Below are 20,831 nucleotides of genomic sequence, written 5' to 3'. Positions count from 1 at the left end.
GGCTTAGTGGCATTTTGTCTGCCTTTCTGTTTTGAATTGACTGAAATTGGAGCTGGAGCTAAAGCACAGTTTCTTAAAAAGTTTCTTGCTTCTAAGGAGGCACTTTTTACAAAATAGTGAAAACTAGATATTATATCCTTGTTTTACTAAGCATGTCTGTATGTTTATATATATATATATCGTAATCGATCAACATCAATGGAATTTGTAGCTGTGATACCAGTGCCGGTGGCATGTAAGAGAACCATATGAACGTGGCCATAGCCAGCACCGCTCTGACTGGCCTCTGTGCAGGTGGCACGTAAAAAGCACCATCCGATCGTGGCCGTTGCCAGCCTCGTCTGGTCTCCATGCCGGTGGTACGTAAAAAGCACCATCTGATCGTGGCCGTTTGCCAGATTCATCTGGCACCTGTGCCGGTGGCACGTAAAAAGCACCCACTACACTCATGGAGTGGTTGGCGTTAGGAAGGGCATCCAGCTGTAGAAACACTGCCAGATCAGACTGGGCCTGGTGCAGCCTTCTGGCTTCCCAGACTCCAGTTGAACTGTCCAACCCATGCTAGCATGGAAAGCGGACGTTAAACGATGATGATGATGATATATATATCAAGTTAGGTTATATTCTGTTAAGAATGTAGTAAAGTACAGTCCACCAACAGTAGTAGTATTATACCTATTGCTAGATTTGCATCACAATATTTATATATCACCTGATGAAACACAAGATCTCACAATGCACGGAAACAGTTACATAACCAAATGCCTGCGGCATCCGTCTGGGAGTGTTTTCTCCAGGAAACTGACATTTCCAGATACTGTATCTCGGGACTCGGTGCTGGATATTGGAGATCTGAAAACAGCAATGCAGGACCATATAGTGTGGAATGGGATTGTCAATGGAGTTCCGACCAACCTAAGTTGGTCGAAGAATGATGATGACATTGCATAGAAACAATTGTAGTGATTACAAATAAATGTTCCTCTGTACATATACATATACAGGCGCAGGAGTGGCTGTGTGGTAAGTAGCTTGTTTACCAACCACATGGTTCCGGGTTCAGTCCCACTGCATGGCACCTTGGGCAAGTGTCTTCTACTATAGCATCGGGCCGACCAAAGCCTTGTCAGTGGATTTGGTAGACGGAAACTGAAAGAAGCCTGTCGTATATATGTATGTATATGTATGTGCATGTATGTTTGTGTGTCTGTGTTTGTCCCCCTAGCATTGCTTGACAACCGATGCTGGTGTGTTTATGTCCCCGTCACTTAGCGGTTCGGCAAAAGAGACCGATAGAATAGGTACTGGGCTTACAAAGAATAAGTCCTGGGGTCGAGTTGCTCGATTAAAGGCGGTGCACCAGCGTGGCCACAGTCAAAATGACTGAAACAAGTAAAAAGAGAAAAAGAGATACACACACACACACAGTTTGTCCGTAAAGTAATGGAGGATTTCAAAATGATTTGTTGATGCAAATTGCAAAGCTGCACATTTTATATTCATGTTGAATAAGCGACCAACTAATAAAATTTACATACAGTTTACATACAGTTCAGTGTGGCTTCCATTTGTTGCCTTCGATGCATCTGTGATACTGCAGTCTTATTCAACGTGTATATGAAATGTGTTGCAAATTACATCAATAAATAGTTTTGAAATCCCACCATGACATTGTTATTGAAAGGAATTGCTAATCCCGCTATTCATTTCATTACATAGAAAAGATAGGAAAGATTCTATTTAACCCTTTAGTATTTAAACCGGCCATATCTGGCCAAGATAGTTAATCTGTTTTATGTTCAAACTGACCAGATCCAGGCTCTCGCACCTACCCTACAATGTTATTCTACATTAAGTAATTACACCATCAAGATCTTGAAGATATGAGATAATGCATGATTAATTCAAATCAATGAGAATCAATAAGCATTATGTTTGATAGAATAATCTGAACACTAAAGGGTTAAGTAAAGCTCTAACTAATATTTATTATACCATCATATAATATATTTTTTGATACAAATCCTCCTCTGTTGAACATTCTACACCATAACCCCAATCGTGCACAGCATTGTAAAGATTTTAGCCTCAAGAAATTTTTCCTGATTTGTTTAGTGTTTTTAATAAGGACCATGATGGAGGAGAGAGGAGCACTTGTCATGGTACTCCCAGAGAGTTGGATGGCTTGGGATCTGTGGGGTTCTTTGGTTGCCCCCTGAGTGGTGTTTTCCCACCATTGGAGAATTTTGTTGTTAGAATTTTTTTATTGATTGCCATTGATTTTTGTTGTTTATACATTTTTATGTAAATCCTCACTGCCCTTTGTATTGTCCTGAATGTTTTTTTTATTATCATTATTATTATAGTGGCAAGTTGGCAGAATTATTAACATTTTGTCTGTTTTTATGTTCTGAGTTCAGATTCTGCACAAGTCGACTTTGTCTTTCATCTTCTCAGGGTCAGTAAAATAAGGTACCAGTTAAACACTAGGGTCAATGTAATCACTCTTCGCCCCTATACCTATAATAGAAAGGATTCTTATTATGACTGTTAAGATGGCAAGCTGGCAGAATCATTAGCATGCTAGACAAAATGCTTCGTGGCATTTCTTTTGGCTTTATGTTCCGAGTTCAAATGCCACTGGGGTCAACCTCTGCCTTTCATCCATTCATGCTTGATACAATAAGTACCAGTCAAGTACTGGGGTTGATGTAATTGACAGGACCCTTTCCCCAAATTTCAGGCCTTGTGCCTATGATAGAAAGGATTATTATTATTTATATTTTTGCCATTTGTTGAATTCCTGTGTTAAGTGATAATGAGATGAAGTACTTGTATATCTCAATGTATATTCACTTTGTAGCATTTTTAATGATTCATTAACAATAGAAATTCTATCCTCTGTCAAGTTGAGGTCATCCACTTGACTGGTTTATGAAGAGTTTTATTTAAAAAAAATAATATTTACTGAAACACATGTAGCACTTAAAACCTATTATGGAAACCATTGTTTTTCTTTTTAAGCACATATTATTGCTACTACTTGAGCCACCAAACAAACTTGTATGTCGTTATTTGACCTGTTAGCAGTAGCAGCCAAATATTTCTAAAATTATTCCTTACTGTTTTAAACAAGCAAGGATATATTGGATAATGTAGTTGCTTAATGTATAAAAAAATTTTTTTTTAACCGGAGGGGTGGGGTGTAAAAAGTACTGGATGATTACAGGTGGGTGACCTTTGATTGATTAGGGCTGGTTTAGGGCTAAACAAGAAATAACAACATTAGTATTGAGCAGCAGTTATGATGTCAGCATTTTGAGGCTTGGTATGAATCATCATGATACAAGTAACCCTTTTCCAATTTTTCAGTCCTCCATGTCAGCTAACTTTTTCTCAACTACGACTTTAATCTTTATGCTCTCGAATGCTATTGTTTGTTCATGCTGATCTTGAAAAAGAGGAGACAAAGAAATTGTCAAATTTATCCTGAACACTCTGTATATCTCTATAATAATCTGCATATTCATTCACCCATTATACTTTAGTTAGTTAGAGCAGTGGAAGTGGAGTATAAGTGAGAGAGAAAAAGTGGGAGGAATGTGAATAATGAAAAAAGAAGAGAGGAATATAATAATACACTAAAGTCAAATGCATCATGTGGTTAATTGAAGGGAGAGGAGAAGAGCAAGAGAAAAAGACAGTGAGAGAAAAGCGGGGGGAAGAAGTGTTAATGATGTGCTGTAGGATGGGGAGGGAAAGGTAAAGAGAAAGAGATATGTTTAAGATACTATATTTAGCAGAGGGTGATGTTGTGGTGATAAGGTTAAAGAAAGGCATATAGAGATAGATAGGAGAGGCAGATAATATCTGTACAGTAATCCCATGCCATATCACGGTTCACCTGTCACACACCCAGTACATTGCAGATTTTTCTGGCTGATATATGTAAATTCATATTGAGGACTCCTCAGTATATCGTGGGTTTCTGTGGCCAATAGATACTTATATTTGTTTAGATTTTAATTATTTCTGTGGTAAAATAAGCATTTGCCTGCCTAAAAATTTATAAATAGAAATAGAGTATAGTACTGCACTATATAACACATTAATTAAAATATATTAAAAGAAGATACGTAGTGTACCGTAGATGAGTAAACAAAGAATGGCACATACTGTATGGAAAATGACACTTGGGAGGCAAGTGAGTGGTATTGTTTTGCATTTATAATAAAATAAATATATACAAATAGGCGTAGGAGTGGCTGTGTGGTAAGTAGCTTGTTTACCAACCACATGATTCCAGGTTCAGTCCCACTGCATGGCACCTTGGGCAAGTGTCTTCTACTATAGCCTCGGGCCAACCAAAGCCTTGTGAGTGGATTTGGTAGACGGAAACTGAAAGAAGCCCGTCATATATATGTGTATATGTTCATGTGTCTGCATTTGTCACCTCAACATCGCTTGACAACTGATGCTGGTTTGTTTACGTCTCCGTAACTTAGCGGTTCGGCAAAAGAGACCGATAGAATAAGTACTTGGCTTACAAAGAATAAGTCCTGGGGTCGATTTGCTCGACTAAAGGCGGTGCCCCAACATGGCCACAGTCACATGACTGAAACAAGTAAAAAGTAAGTAAATTATAAAAATGATAAAAAAATATATATTTCCAGTACTGTTTCTACTTGACAGATTTTCACCTATCGTGGGAGGTTTGGGAATGTAGCACCTGCGATAGTTGAGGGATTACTGTATTGCCAGAGTAGAGATACAGTGACAGTGAGAAAAAGTAGATATAAACAAACAACCGAACTGAACTGAGTTTTGTTACTGAAAACTATAGTGATGATGATGGTAGCAGTGGTGGTGTGTTGATAGTGAAAAGAATTTTTCTTTTATTAAACTAAATCTATATTATTCTTCTACTTGTTTGTTCATACTTTATGCTTAAGTGATGATGATGATGATGAAGCATACATTGGTGCTTGACATAGTCTTCTGACTTGTCAGCTTCCCTTGAAACATCCAACCCATGCCAGCATAGCATAGGTGGCAGATGTTAAATGATGATCACAGTAAAGCGCATACTCATACACACACACACTCTCTTTCTTTCTCTCTCTCACTCTCACACTTTCTCTTACTGCCACTCTCTCATATGATTATCTATTAAATTTGATGCTGACCTTTAGCTGATGATTGTATTATATCTCAATCCTTGTTAATCAATCAACATGTTTCTACCTTGAATTATTTATTTACCTGTTTATTTCGTTTTGTTTCCAGAGATGTCCGAATGTGTATGCATTACATATCATACTGGGGAGGACGGAATCACATAGCTTTCGTTGGCGATTCTCGTATAAGGCAGCTCTATTTTGAGTTTATGAAGTTGGTGAGTACAACTGACATACCAGAAAGGAAAGTGCACAACGACCTGCATTATGATGATGATCAGATTAGCGCCAGAGTTGTGAGTAGCTTCTTTTTTTTCTTCTTTTTATTGTCTTAATTTAGTCGTTGATGATATAAATCTCATATTGGAGTTTTACTGATGAAGATGTCATGGTGCAGGCATAGCTGGGAGGTTAAGAAGCTTGCTTCCCAACTGTATGGTCTCAGTTTCAGTCGCACTGTAGTAGGTGTGTTCTACTGTAGCCCTGGGTTGAACAAAGCCTTGTGAGTAGATTTGATAGATGAACTCTGAGAGAAACCTGTTGTGATTATGTATACTCTTTTAATTGTTTCAGTCATTTGACTGTGGCCATGCTGGAGCACCGCCTTTAATCGAGCAACTCGACCCCGGGACTTATTCTTTTGTAAGCCCAGTACTTATTCTATCGGTCTCTTTTGCCGAACCGCTAAGTGACGGGGACATAAACACACCAGCATCAGTTGTCAAGCAATGCTAGGGGGACAAACACAGACACACAAACACACACATGCATATATATATACATATATACGACGGGCTTCTTTCAGTTTCCGTCTACCAAATCCACTCACAAGGCTTTGTGGTCGGTCCTAGGTGCCATGCAGTGGGACTTAACACAGAACCATGTGGTTGGTGAACAAGCTACTTACCACACAGCCACTCCTGCGCCATACATGTATGTGTGTATGTATTTGTGTGTGGGTGTGTGTGTGTAGCCTTGTCTTGTCATAATGGTTGTAAATGAGCATCATCATCACACAAAGGAAGTTGAACATTAAGACAACTAAAAAGTGTCTATTCTATCTTTTAACTGTTGACAGGTTTCTTTACAATATCAATACATAATTTATTTGCAGGACTTTCTTTGGCAACCAATGGTTAACACATCGATGTACTATGTATACAAGTCCTGGCTTATGAGTGGCCCAACTGCACGTCCAAATCTCATTGTTACCGGCAGTGGAACGGTGAGTAATAGAATTTCTTCTCTTCCTAACTTTGTACCTATTTGGTGGTGCTTCTCATTTATGTTTTAGCATTTTAACTAAATAACTAATTAACTTTTCAGTAGTAGGATGGGATCCGAAGGAGATTTAGTTGCTATTTCTAGCAGCCAAGTAACCGTGCAAAGGTTTCCTTGGTTGGCTGAAGCACTCTTAGTAGAGTGGAAAAGAAGATAAATATACTATACAAGAAGAAGAACAACAACAGTGTAGCTTTCTCAGTGGAGATGAAGATATAGTATAGAAGATATAGTATAGATATAGTATAGATATAGATATAGTATATAGATATAGTATAGATATAGATATAGTATAGATATAGTATAGATATAGATGTAGTATAGATATAGATGTAGTATAGATATAGTATATAGTATAGATATAGATATAGTATAGATATAGTATATAGTATATAGATATAGTATAGATATAGTATATAGATATAATATAGATATAGATATAGTATAGATATAGATATAGTATAGATATAGATATAGTATAGATATAGATATAGTATAGATATAGAAGATATAGTATAGAACAACGACATCTGGAAGTAGAAAACCAGTGATGTTTTTCTATTTCTTGTTGACACCACATTGAAATATTCACCTTCTATGAATAGGAGACTTGAAATAACTATAGCTTGGAGTGTGTGAAGAGTGACCTTTTCAGAAACTAACATTCCTCTCCAGACATTACAATATTGGATTTCTTCAAGACACTGCAATATGTCACACAAACCCAAACTCAAATTCTTATAAAACTATTAGTTACATTGTTTAATTATATAAATTCTTGAAAAGACTGTCCCAGCCATTGAATAACACACACACACACGCGCGTGCGCTCTATCTCCCTCCCCCCTCTCTCCTTCACCCTCTCTCCTTCACCCTCTCTCCCTCCCCCTCCCCCTTTCATAACACTGCTTCAGTGCAATTGTTTCACTTTTAACACATGATCTTAAATCAAAACCACTGGCCAAACAAACCAGCACAATTCTGAAACTGTTGTTATTCTTCTTCCCACAAATGATTGAGTGTAATTTTGACTTCATTTATCTCTTTTGTATAATCCTTTACATATTTTCTGATACTTTGTAAAAAAAAATATTGCATATGATAGAAAAAAGCTCTCATAGCACTTTACTTTGTTTGTCTTTATTTAATTATTTTGTGTAATTGTTGTATGAACCTTTTTATTTCTTATTTTCCAGTGGAGTATAAAGCTAAATAATGCTAGTGAACAAGCTCTAAAGAATTTTGAAGGTTAGTCCAACCCTATACTGTATTTCACCTTGCTAGACTTGCTGTCTATACAATGTTTGTGTGATATTAGAAGCACTCCGTCGGTTACGACGACGAGGGTTCCGGTTGATCCGATCAACGGAACAGCCTGCTCGTGAAATTAACGTGTAAGTGGCTGAGCACTCCACAGACACGTGTGTCCTTAATGCAGTTCTCGGGGATATTCAGCGTGACACAGAGAGTGACAAGGCCGGCCCTTTGAAATACAGGTACAACAGAAACAGGAAGAAAGAGTGAGAGAAAGTTGTGGTGAAAGAGTACAGCAGGGATCACCACCATCCCTGCCGGAGCCTCGTGGAGCTTTAGGTGTTTTTGCTCAATAAACACTCACAACGCCCGGTCTGGGAATCGAAACCGCAATTCTACGACCACAAGTCCGCTACCCTAACCACTGGGCCATTGCGCCTCCACTTGTGTGATATACATGAGGTATGGAATAAAGATACAGTATTTGTCACCAAATTACAACCAGAAGTTCAAACCTTTTCTATAACCAGTATATTTTATATTTCAGTAGCACGCCTAGCATCACCATTGCTTCAATATATCTTACTACTTTCTGATTTAGTGTTTGGTGGAAGATAAACTACTCAGCAGTAAAGATACTTGCTTAAATAGTTTGAAAATGAAGTGTTATCTATTACCTATGTTACTGATATAGAAAAACAGTTAAGAGGTTTACTTCCCAACCACATAGTTTCGGGTTCTGTCTCACTGTGTTTATCTTCAACAAGTGTCTTCTATAGCTCCAAGTTGGCCATAGCCTAGTGAGTGGATTTGGTCAAGCCGGCCGTTTGCCAGCCTTGTCTGGCACCTGTGCCGGTGGCACGTAAAAAGCACCCACTACACTCATGGAGTGGTTGGCGTAAGGAAGGGCATCCAGCTGTAGAAACACTGCCAGATCAGACTGGGCCTGGTGCAGCCTTCTGGCTTCCCCGACCCCAGTTGCACCGTCCAACCCATGCTAGCATGGAAAGCGGATGCTAAATGATGATGATGATGATGGTGGAAACTGAAAGAAACCTGTGTGTGTGCGTGTGTTTGTGTTTGTTTGTTTGTGTGTGTGTGTGTGTGAGACACCATGTGTTTATTGTAAATGAATGTCATTCATTTCCAATATTTTGTGAAAACATGTCTGATGATGAGAAAATGTTGCCTTGCTTGGAAATGGGTGAGGGTAGATGACAGGAAAGGCATCCAGCTGTAGAAAATCTGCCTCAATAAACTCCATCCAACCCATGCAAGCATGGAAAAGTGGATGCTAAAAACCAATGATGATGGTGATTTCAAATGTTTGGTTGTGTCAAGAACAGTTGCTCTTCACAGAAACTTTTCTATAGTATTCCATAAATACAGCAACTATTCTATGGAGATATGAACTACACATTTGATTGTAGGTCTTGATTGATTGCATGGTTTTCATACCAGCTAAACTTCATTTTTTTCCCCTTTGTATTTCTTAAAGCATGGAGTTACAGCCAAGTATTGAACTTGAAACCCTATGTTTTAACAACTGTTTTACTCCTATCATATGACTGAGACAGTGAGGAAAGAGCTATGTGGTTACTTGACTTGCTAGAAGTACCAAGCTAGTGTCCTTCAAATCATACCCTACTGTCTTAAAAGAAGATAATGTAGTCCTGTAGTCCAACATGACTTATAAGATTTTATTTTCCTCTTCACCTAAATACAATGTTTGAATATCTTTACCCCTTTAGAGTACCACAACTGTAACATTTAACCTATAAAAGTTATTTAGAAAGAGAGCCCTACCATTAAAAAACTATTTTCTTTCTTGTTTTTAGTCAACCTGACTATGATTGTGCCATACTTGAACAAATTGAAGAATACAGCAACAATATTATGGATGCTCCAAGGTAAAATATTTATTGTCATCTTGTAAGAAATAGACTTCATAATTTCTTTAAGAATAATTTCTTCAGTCTAGACATAAGGTTTAATTAAATGTATGAATGCATGTATGTATGTGTATGTACACACACCATCCATCCATTCTGGGTTCCATTACTGACACTCTTGCAGAAGTGCCATCAGCATCTATGGAGTGGTCATACACAGACATGAGTTGACTTCTAAAATATATATTATGTAAATACTTCATTGAAGCAAACCAATATAGGAGTCTCTATGTGATCACTTGACCTCCTAGAAATAGCAACCAGTCTCCCTCAAATCAAACCCTACTGTTTTAAAAAGTATACATTGAATAATATAATGCAGAAGATACTGTGTCTGAAAGAAAAATGGGATGGTTATGGCTAGAGAGCCTTTGATCAAGGTTGTCTTGGAGTTAAGCAACAACAACTTTATTTGATAGTGTGGTTCTAAAGCTTTAGATTTTGTATTTTATTTTCATCTCAGATCCAGTCAACGAAGAGAAGCTATCAGTGAATCGTTCAATGATAACCAACCAACAGATAGATGACTACAATAAAGTGGCCATCCAGATATTGTGAGTAGTTCAACTTGTTATTAATTCTTGCTTTCTCTTTTAAGAGTAACTACAAGTTTTCTGAGCTGTTATATTATTTTAATGGTTTAACAAAGTTTCGATGTTTCTGAGGCTCAACGTCAAAAAATTAAAACCAAAGTACTAATAAGTAGAAAGGTAGAAAACCCACAAATATCATCAGGAAGATGGCCCTGCTCGATCTGTAGAAAAGGTGTAGGTAGAAACTCTATAAGATGTACCCAGTGTAAGCTATGGACACATAAGAGGTGCAGCAATGTCAAAGGTAGGCTAACTGGGAAGATAGTTTTTGTATGTGGCAGGTGCTCTGGAGCACTGACCTCCGAAAATCTGCAGAAAACAACTTCTGTCACTTTCCGGGGGAAAAACTAGAAGTAGTTGATAGTTTCCGCTATCTAGGTGACCAAGTCAGTAGTGGGGGTGGGTGCGCTGAAAGTGTAACTGCTAGAATAAGAATAGCCTGGGCAAAGTTTAGGGAGCTCTTACCTCTGCTGGTGACTAAAGGCCTCTCGCTCAGAGTAAAAGGCAGACTGTATGATGCATGTGTACGAACAGCTATGCTACATGGCAGTGAAACATGGGCCGTGACAGCTGAGGACATGCGTAAGCTCGTGAGGAACGAAGCCAGTATGCTCCGATGGATGTGTAATGTCAGTGTACTTACTCGACAGAGCGTTAGTACCTTGAGAGAAATGTTGTACCTAAGAAGCATCAGTTGTTGTGTGCAAGAGAGACGATTGCGCTGGTATGGTCATGTGGCGAGAATGGATGAAGAGAGGTGTGTGAGAAAGTGCCAATCCCTAGCAGTTGAGGGAACCCGTGGAAGAGGTAGACCCAGGAAAACCTGGGACGAGGTGGTGAAGCACGACCTTCGGACGTTAGGTCTCACCATGGAAATGACTAGAGACCGAGACCTATGGAAGTATGCTGTGCGTGAGAAGACCCGGCAAGACTAGTGAAGCCATAATCCGTGGCCCCTACCTGGGACGTAGTCAGTCCACCTGTGCATACCTTCCTTCTTGTGACACTTGTGAAGACCTGTTGAGGCAAGTGAGAATCGAATCGTATCAAATCAAATCGAACCAAATCAAAATAGATGAACATCAATGGAATTTGTATCCTTGTGGTACCAGTGCCGGTGGCACATAAGAAAACCATCCGAACGTGACCGTAGCCAGTACCGCAATGACTGGCCTCCGTGCTGAGGGCACGTAACAAACACCATCCGAGCGTGGCCGTCCGCCAGCCTCGTCTAGCACCTGTGTCGGTGACACATAAGAAAACACCATCCGAGCGTGGCCGTCTGCCAGCCTCGTCTGGCACCTGTGTCGGTGGCACATAAAAAACACCATCCGAGCGTGGCCGTCTGCCAGCCTCGTCTGGCACCTGTGTCGGTGGCACATAAAAACACCATCCGAGCGTGGTCGTCTGCCAGCCTCGTCTGGCACCTGTGTCGGTGGCACATAAAAAAACACATCCGAGCGTGGCGTCTGCCAGCCTCGTCTGGCACCTGTGTCGGTGGCACATAAAATCACCCACTACACTCTCGGAGTGGTTGGCGTTAGGAAGGGCATCCAGCTGTAGAAACACTGCCACATCTGACTGGCCTGGTGCAGCCTTCGGGCTTCCCAGACCCCAGTTGAACCGTCCAACCCATGCTAGCATGGAAAGCGGACGTTAAACGATGATGATGATGATGATGATGATAGATGATGAATCTAGAGAAAAGGTGACTGAATAATGCCAGTAATACAGAGAAGAGGGCAGGGTACTGGACAATGCCAATAGTACAGAGAAAGGGTGATGTAACGAGTACAGACAAAGAGACATTGAACAAAGCTACTAGTACAGAGAAAGCAGGGCCTAAACAATGCCTTTAGTTCAGAGAAAGGGGACTGAAGGAGATAATAATGTTGCTGGAATAAGTAATCAAATATTAAAAGTATCTCTTGGGTTATTCCTGGTGATTGTCTGTGAGAGCCAGAGCTTAACTCCTAATTTGATAGCAAGAAATAAATGAGAGATGAATTTGTCTCTTGATTAAATGTCCATCTATTATAGGCAATACTTGTAGGGATTTTTCTTTAGTGATTTAGAGAAGGACTGACAGTACCCATACCCCTTTTCAGGGCCTCTGCGACTGGGAACCTGATTCAAATACTTGCAACAGAGTGGACTCTATGAAAGGCACTAGAGTGGTATTAAACCAGGTAGTAGTTTAAGTCGGCGAGCTAGCAGAAACATTAGCATGCCGGGCGAAATGCTTGGCGGTATTTCGTCTGCCGTTACGTTGTGAGTTCGAATTCCGCCAAGGTCGACTTTGCCTTTCATCCTTTCAGGGTTGATAAATTAAGTACCAGTTACGCACTGGGGTCGATGTAAGCGACTTAATACCTATGTCTGTCCTTGTTTGTCCCCTCTGTGTTTAGCTCCTTGTGTGTAATAAAGAAATAGGTAGTAGTTTAAGTCTACCACCCAGATTCCCAACAGCTTGGTTGGCTGAAGCAACATAGAATAAATTATTCTACAAAGAAGCAAAACGATGCTTACAGCATTTTTTTAGCTCCTCACTCAATATCATTTCCACTTTTCCAACGAATTGCATTTGGTTTTGCTTTCAGGGATAACAGTGCTGCTAGCATTTGGAGTTCATCACGTTTGGTTGGACAAGGCCTGAAGAAAGAATCTGTTGACGGCCTTCACATTCCAAGTTCTGCTTTAGAACTGGTAAGTTTTAAGTTTGTTTGTTTTCGTCTTCTAGCACCATCATCATCATCATCACAGTTACCACCACTACCACACAACCATCATCATTGTCATCATGACATAGTCTGGCAGAATCTTCACTTTTCTGTGTTTAGCTAAGTTTCAAATTCCACTGGTATCAGTCTTGTTTTACATACCTCTGGGGCTTCTAAAATAATAATAGCCATATACTAAGGCCGATTTAGTTAGCTATTTCCCTCTTATATATTGTGGCCTGGTGCAAATTTTAGCTGTCATTGAAGCACCGTCTTTAGAGCCTTATAATCTTCACCGTTACAAGAATTACATTGTCTCTATGAGCTCTGTTGTTAAGTCTCTGCCAGAACTGCCTAATGTCTCTCTCTTCCTTTCCCCAATAATTCCCAGCATAAATTGTAATGGGTAACACATTCTATAAACCATTTGCTCTTCTTTTCCCTTCTCTCTGTTATCTCTTTTCCTCCCATAGTATAAAGAACCCCCTTTGGTCGTGAATGACCATGTAATTGCACCTAGAATGTTCCCCTCTGAAGCACAAGTCCAGGCAAGATTGTTTATGGAAAACCAGCAGTTGCCCATGTATACCAGTCTCCCCTCTCAAGCCACCGATGTTATCCAAGGGAAAGGCAAAGGCCAATACATCTTGGCACAAGTGATATCGCAATTCATTTCTACAGCTCAGTGAATGAGAGCAACATGAAATAAGTGTTTTGCTCAGAAACAACATACAGCCCAGTCCATAAACTGAACTCACTACCTCGTGATTATGAGCCTGACACTCTAACCATTAAGCCGTGCTCCTTCACTGCTCTAAATACCTTGATATTTAACTTTCAAATGGTCAATCCACTTGGCTGTAAATAGATATCACAGGATATATACAATTCACAGTGCTAAGTGGGCATTTTTGCCATGCCTCTTCAATAATGATTAAAGATTGATTAGATGTGCTCCATATTTAGTACTGGGGTTGAAATAATTTATAAACCTTTGTAAGTGGTGTCCAGCTTGACCACAGTCCAGTGACTGAAACCAGTCATTGTATAAAAAAAATACAGAAATACATGTGTGTGTCAACCATAAGTTTATAGACTTTGTAAAGTTATTTGGTGTTAATTATTGACTTGTATATTTGTTTTATTTTCTGTACAGGATGCCCAAATATTGTTCAATATGTATTGCAATAACCATATGAACTACAATGATGGAACCTGCTGTCGGAGTCCAGATCCAGTTTCTACTCTCCAATTGATTACAGCAGCTACTTTCTTAGTCATGTAATGTGAACACCTTCCTTGTTTTCTTTTAATTTTTTTCATATACTGCAGTAGAATGGCTGAAATAGCAGACTGTTGGATTAAATGTCTTGCAATATTTAGTGAGGTCTCCCAATATTTCTCAGTTCAAATCCTACTGGATTTTTTTTATTGATTTCATTTGATTTTGTTTTTGTATGGAGGAATCACTTGACCTAAAGTTGATTGAACTATTTTATCAGTTAATTGTTTGATTGAACAAACATTACTTTCAACTTTTCTAAATTCTCTTCATTTCTCTTCTTAGTTTTAACTCTCATCAATTCCAACCCATCTGTGACCACTCATGCTAAAGTACTCCTGTTTACATTAAATCTGTCTCTTTCAAAATTGCATCATAGCATAAAAGATATCATGATATTTTGGTCATCGCCAATATAATATCTACAAATATATCATTAAACCTCTAAAAATGTTTGATTATTCTGAAAATTACTTGGAACATGTAGGTAATTTATATATTTGAAATATTGTCACAAAAGACTTAAAGTAACCAAGAAGCCATAAAACAGGAAATACTCACTCAAATACTGACAATTCTACAATTTTGTCTGCTTCAGCTTTGACTCTAGACTTCACATTGATATCTAGTGAAGAGTGACTTAATTGCAGAAATGTGATTATTTCAGTTAGGTAGGACAAAGAAAACAGAGTAATATATCTTGTCTAGTGAACACAGTAGAGTTACTTTAAAGGATATAAAAAGACATTTAATCTGGCACTCTTCTATTTTCTTGTTTCTGAAATTTTGTAATAGAATTCAAAATGATTTTTTATTCGATGTCTCTAATTTTCAGTATCATATCAGCCATAGCATTATGGATCTATCGCAGAAGAAAAACACGCAGGAATGGAGTTAAGGCACGTGCAGGTGAGTTATAATTCTCCATTCTAGTGCAGAAAAAAAAATGTTCATGTGCAATGATTTATTATAATCTCCTCTCCACATTTCCTTTTACTTAAGTAGACTGTTGATCAATCCTTAGCTGTTTCCAAGCAAGGTAGTATTTGCTCATGGAAGACTGGAAACAAACAACATTGCTTGTATGGTAGTGATGGTCATTTATGGTCATCACATGATGTCAAGACACACACACACATACACACACAACAAGCTTCTTTCAGTCTTTGTCAACCGAATTCATTCAAAGGCTTTGATTTACTAGGGGCTACAGTGGAAGACACTTGTCCAAGGTGCCACACAGTGAGGCTGAACCCAAAACCACATGGTTGGAAAACATTTTTCTTTAGCGCACATACGCAGCTGCATCTATTAAAAATATAGAGTACATAATGTGATTTGAGAGACACTGTTTGTAAAAGAGATGGGATGATCATGGCTGGAGTGTCTTATCATAAACCTACTTGGATCTACACAACAAAAACTGTTCTGTTCTGAAATCCTTATCCAGCAATATTTAACATTTTCATCAGTTATTAACCCTGAAATCCATAGAATGTATGAACCTACATGACACTTTATATCATCAACAACCCCTCAGTCTTAATTCTATTATTACTGAAGAACTTGTTGGTTTGGCTGAATCATTAGAGTGTGGGGCAAAATGTCTTGTTAAAGTTAAATCTACAGATTTTCTATAGAAATTATAGCCAGCACTATTTTGTTATATTTTGTATCTGAAATATGGGATATATGCCCACCACCCATTTTTTCATCTTCAGTCTCATTTACATCAAGTGTCTTAGATACGAAATGTCATAACAAAACCAGTGCTGGTTATAATTTCTATACAAAATCGGTAGAGATGACTTTAACAAGTGATGCAGTAGTGCTGCTAACAGAGTAGAACACAGCATTGATTTATAAAAGCATTTAATATACTTTGTACTATATTATGGTGCATTACAAAATATGATGTCCCTACAGATAATTGAAATGTCTTGTGTTATTTAGCTATTATTTATAGCTTTATACATGCTCTGAGATCCAGTTCCAAAATAAGAATATTTAATTTGTTAGAAATATTGATCTGTTTAATTTTCATCCATTTTACAGGAGATTAATTTTGTAAGAATTCTGGAAGATGCTAAATTACACTCTTTGTTTTTTTTTAGAAAATGGTCCACGGAATGGACAGACCAACTCACAGAACAATAGTAGTGATGGCTGCCAAGAAATTGTCAACCATTTGGCTAAGCTGGGAATTATAATGTTTTATTTTTATCTCTGTGACAGGTAACTTTTCCTTTTATTATTTTATTTTGTTATTATTATTTATTATATTGTTATATTTATTAATGTAACCTTGTTGAATAACTACCATTCGAGCCAGTTCGTTTCAAATGAACAAACCTTTGACAATTTATTCTATTAAACATTTGCTAGCGATCCACATATTTAAACTATGTATCAATCAATATGGCCTGAGACAACCTTAGTTACCCTCTCATATAATGTTTGGTTATGTGTTGGATAGTTTTGATATTTTGTGCAAAAGAGCTGCAACTAGGCAAGTGCAATGGGTGTTGGTTGAAGGTTAGCCTGCTGTTGGTTGAAGGTCTTTAGATTGTATCTTATATCCAGGGATTCACTTTGGCCATGGTCAGAACATTCAACTTTCACTGGCAATGTATAATTAATTGATGAATGATTGTTACAGGCTCAAACCACCTCGTAGACTTTAAGCTAATGAGAGAGCTTTAAAATAGTCACTTAACCTGCTAGATATAGCAGCCAAATCTTCAAGTCACTCTATCGTCCTAACAAAAGACACATTGTTTAATGTAGTCTGGAAATCCTTTGCTTGAGCAGAGCCTGCTTGGGTCTAAACTACTCCCACAACAACCTCCTCAGAAGACATTGCAACATTGTCATTGTATCCTTTAAAAATCTACATTCACAACTTCAAACACATCAAGGTTTGCTTTGGCTTAGTGGTGATGAAATAGCAATGGAGTTGCAACCTCACAGGGACTTGAAATCAGCACTACAATTTCATTACACATTCAGTGAGTGCTATGACAAAACAGGCAATTGGAGCCCGGCAGCTCTCTGGCTGGCCAGCTCCTGTCAAACTGTCTAACCCGTGCCAGCATGGAAAACGCACGTTGAATGACGATGATGAGAATGATGATGCTCCTACAGCTTACAACAGCGTACTATATGGTCTCTATTCTTAGAACTGTAACATGTAATGTATGATAGATTCTCAAATGACCTTAGTTGTTGTATTTGACATTGGTGTCTGTGAAGCTCATGTTTGCTAAAATCCTAAATACTCAGATCTTATATATAGGTAGGTGAATATTATTAAATATGAAAATAAATATGTACAACTCAGTGACATTGGTAAATAAAACTGATTACTTTTTGTCCTCCCACCAATTTGATCTTTGTTTTGTGTAGTCACCTTTAATACTTTTAATCCCAACTTGATTGCGATCATTTCTAGTCTTGTGACATAAAATTATCCATTTTAAAGTGTTTGTATTTAAAGTAAAGTCTTCCTCATAATTTTATATCAGAACCTTTTGTTGAAGTATATTCTTGACACTATAATAATGGAAAATGTTTGTCATTTTACTAAATCCCTCCAAATCATTGAATTTACCTGTTGCTCAGTTTAGCAACACCACCTAGTCATTGAGTGTATTTAGCAGAGTCCACCCTATTGTTAAGCATTCAAACCAGGTTTCAGATCTTATGTTACTACAGTGTCTGCATGCTGATGGTTTCTTCAGACCTTTCCCTCACCAAGAAACCTCGCAAAAGATCATGGATGCTGCCTTTTAAGCCATAACAGTTTTCTTTCCTCATTTTCAAATTTAATTGTAAAATATAGGCAATGGATTTCCTTAGAAATGGGGTCATAAAAGGATTAACCATTCTTTTCCATTACAAACTTTGACAGTTTGACCTGTAACTTTTTCACTTTGTTCCTTTTCAGGACCAACTTCTTCATGAAAGAAAACAAGTATTACACTCATGTCAACTTTTTCCTTCCATTTGCTTATGTCATGATTTTGGGTTTCTTTTTCACTGAACCAACAGAACAGGTAAGACCATATGTTGCCGGTTGTTCTGCTTGTTGCTTTGTTTTTGACATTTTAATAAAAAAATGCACAGAGTTCAATTCCTGATCATGCTTGTTTGCTCCATTAATGACTAAAGAGGAGGCATGAACACCATAATTCCTGTTTCTTCACCTACTAAATTAATTAGTGCTTCTTGATTAATGACCAATAAAGGTCAAGAATTTTTACTATTTATCAAAGGCATACTAAGGTATAAATAATTTGTAAGGCGGCGAGCTGGCAGGAGCGTTAGCACGCCAGGTGAAATGCTTTGCGGTATTTCGTCTGCTGTTACGTTCTGAGTTCAAATTCCGCCGAGGTCAACTTTGCCTTTCATCCTTTCGGGGTTGATAAATTAAGTACCAGTTACGCACTGGAGTCAATGTAATCGACTTAATACCTATGTCTCTCCTTGTTTCTCCTCTCTGTGTTTAGCCCCTTGTGGGTAGTAAAGAAATAGGTATAAATAATTTGTATGACACTATACTCTTTTGAAGTTGTCAGATGTGCACTACTCTTCACTTAAACTCATAGTGAGAATTGCCACAGGCATTGCTATGTGTCTGAGAAGTTTACTTAGAAATTACGTGATCTGGTCTCAATCCCACTATGTAACACCTTGAGTATTTTCTGCTACAGCCACAAGTTGACCAACATCTTGTGAGTGGAAATTACTAGACACAAACTGTGTTGAAGTTCATTTAAGTATTTGTGTGCGTGTGTTTCATCTCAAATCACTTTCTATCTGATGAACCCTTTGAAAGACCCTGGAAGCTGCTTTTCCTCTTCTAAGCCATAGCATGTTAAAAAAAACACTTGATTATTTTCTTAGTTAATTGTACATTGGTGAAGGACATATGTCAGTTTTTCTAGATATTTGTCTTGAAATTATTGCAGCTGGTAATGTTAAAGTGTATTTGTATGTTGTTTGCAGACAAGTGTATTACATAGAGATCAAACAGATGAATGGAAGGGTTGGATGCAGTTAATCATCTTAATTTACCATTTTACTGGAGCAAGCCAAGTAAGTTACCTTTTCACAATTTTTCTTTGGGTTAATAAAATATTTCAATTGTTTTTAAGGGTCATTGTAAACACGTGTTCACCATTCAATTGTAGGATAACCAACAGTAATTTTATATTTTAAATTAAAAGATTGCATGTCCCAAGAATTTTCTTTCCCTCCTTGTAGAAATTAGATGATTAAATGGATAAGATATATGCCTCCATTTGATCATCATTGCCTTCATTTGGTCACTGTTAGCTTTACTTGGTCATCATTGGGTATAAGAAGATTTGGATGTAATGTACAAAGTAGGAAACTGCTAGTAGGGACATGTGATGCATGTGGAGGATGGCAGATGGGTAAAAGAGCACTGAGTGATCCTAGTGGAAGGAAACTGCAGAAGTGGAAGTCTGAGTAAGGAGTGATGAGGACTGATCTAAGAATGTTGAGTCTTATGGAGGAGGTGACAAAGGACCACAGCATGTGATGTGATGCTGTGCTGGAGAAGGTTCATCAGACCCAGACATGCATAGAAAATGATGGTATTGATCAACTTGAGGCCACAATACATAATACTTAGCCAAAGTCATCAAGAATCCCTTTTATTCTAATAGCTTCTTTCCCCAAACTGCTGCTTTCTGGAACTAGTTACCACCATCTTGTTCTCCTCTGGTTATTGATATTCAATCCTTTAAGCTTTCTGTGAATTGATATCTTTTGAATTTGTAGGTCCCTTCTTTCACTTCTTTGTAGTCCCTTATTCTATGATGGTTTCAAGCCTTTTTATGGTACAAAAGCGAATAAAAGAAAAGTGCCATTCAATGGGATTGAACCTGTAGCCATGTGATTGCAAAGTGAATTAGTGAACCACATGGCTAGACTTTCTTATGTGCTCTACACAGTACCCTGAAAAGTCAATGGTGAGTCCCATCAAACATTGTAATGCATTCGAAGATTTTGCCTTCAAACAAGCCCAGTGGAAGCTATCTCTTTTATATCCATAGGAAGAGATGAACTCACTACCACATGCTAATGGAGCACTCAGTGCTGTTTCAACACACCACAAGGAGTTGTTCCATACATTGTGGGACCTATTTACAGCCAGGTGAACTAGAGTGTTCATACTCTCTTAAACTTCATCTTTCTTTATAAATTAATTTGTGTTCAACTGTGGGGCATGGCTAAACACACTGTTTGAACTAGGGTGTACACCTTGTTACCCACCCCACTTCATTGCTTAATTCCTTTTTTTTTGTCGTTTTTTGCTGAAGGATTTTTGAGGGTAGCTATTTTGGTGGTTGAATTCTGATTGCTGTTATATTTTTCTAAAGCAAAAGATTGCCTTAATTTTTCAATAATTTAATCTTTTATATTTTCATTTTTTTTTCTTTTAATCAATCTATCTTTTTGTGCTCAAATGAAGGCAGAGTGCCCTTTTTGACGTAACAATTTAGTTATTTAATTTTAAAACACAAAGAAACTGCTTAAACATG

At 38.0% G+C, this 20,831-nt stretch overlaps 1 protein-coding gene across 2 annotated transcripts in view; it reads left to right on the top strand.

The window, feature by feature from the left end:
- LOC115223013 (N-acetylneuraminate 9-O-acetyltransferase-like) overlaps positions 1-20,831 on the top strand; it is an 80,723-nt gene that overhangs the window by 31,297 nt on the left and 28,595 nt on the right. For both annotated transcript variants that reach the window (XM_029793440.2, XM_029793439.2), the window contains exons 3-13: positions 5,287-5,473; positions 6,292-6,402; positions 7,655-7,706; positions 9,551-9,622; positions 10,128-10,218; positions 12,858-12,963; positions 14,134-14,258; positions 15,095-15,168; positions 16,374-16,494; positions 18,206-18,314; positions 19,267-19,356. In XM_029793440.2, coding sequence (XP_029649300.1) covers positions 5,287-5,473; positions 6,292-6,402; positions 7,655-7,706; positions 9,551-9,622; positions 10,128-10,218; positions 12,858-12,963; positions 14,134-14,258; positions 15,095-15,168; positions 16,374-16,494; positions 18,206-18,314; positions 19,267-19,356 — 1,138 coding nt within the window. The remainder of the gene's footprint in view (positions 1-5,286; positions 5,474-6,291; positions 6,403-7,654; positions 7,707-9,550; positions 9,623-10,127; positions 10,219-12,857; positions 12,964-14,133; positions 14,259-15,094; positions 15,169-16,373; positions 16,495-18,205; positions 18,315-19,266; positions 19,357-20,831) is intronic.

This window comes from Octopus sinensis, linkage group LG21, assembly GCF_006345805.1.
Source record: "Octopus sinensis linkage group LG21, ASM634580v1, whole genome shotgun sequence".
Lineage (NCBI taxonomy): Eukaryota > Metazoa > Mollusca > Cephalopoda > Octopoda > Octopodidae > Octopus > Octopus sinensis.
Note: the sequence above shows the minus strand (reverse complement) of the source record. Positions and strands in the feature narration are given on the sequence as shown.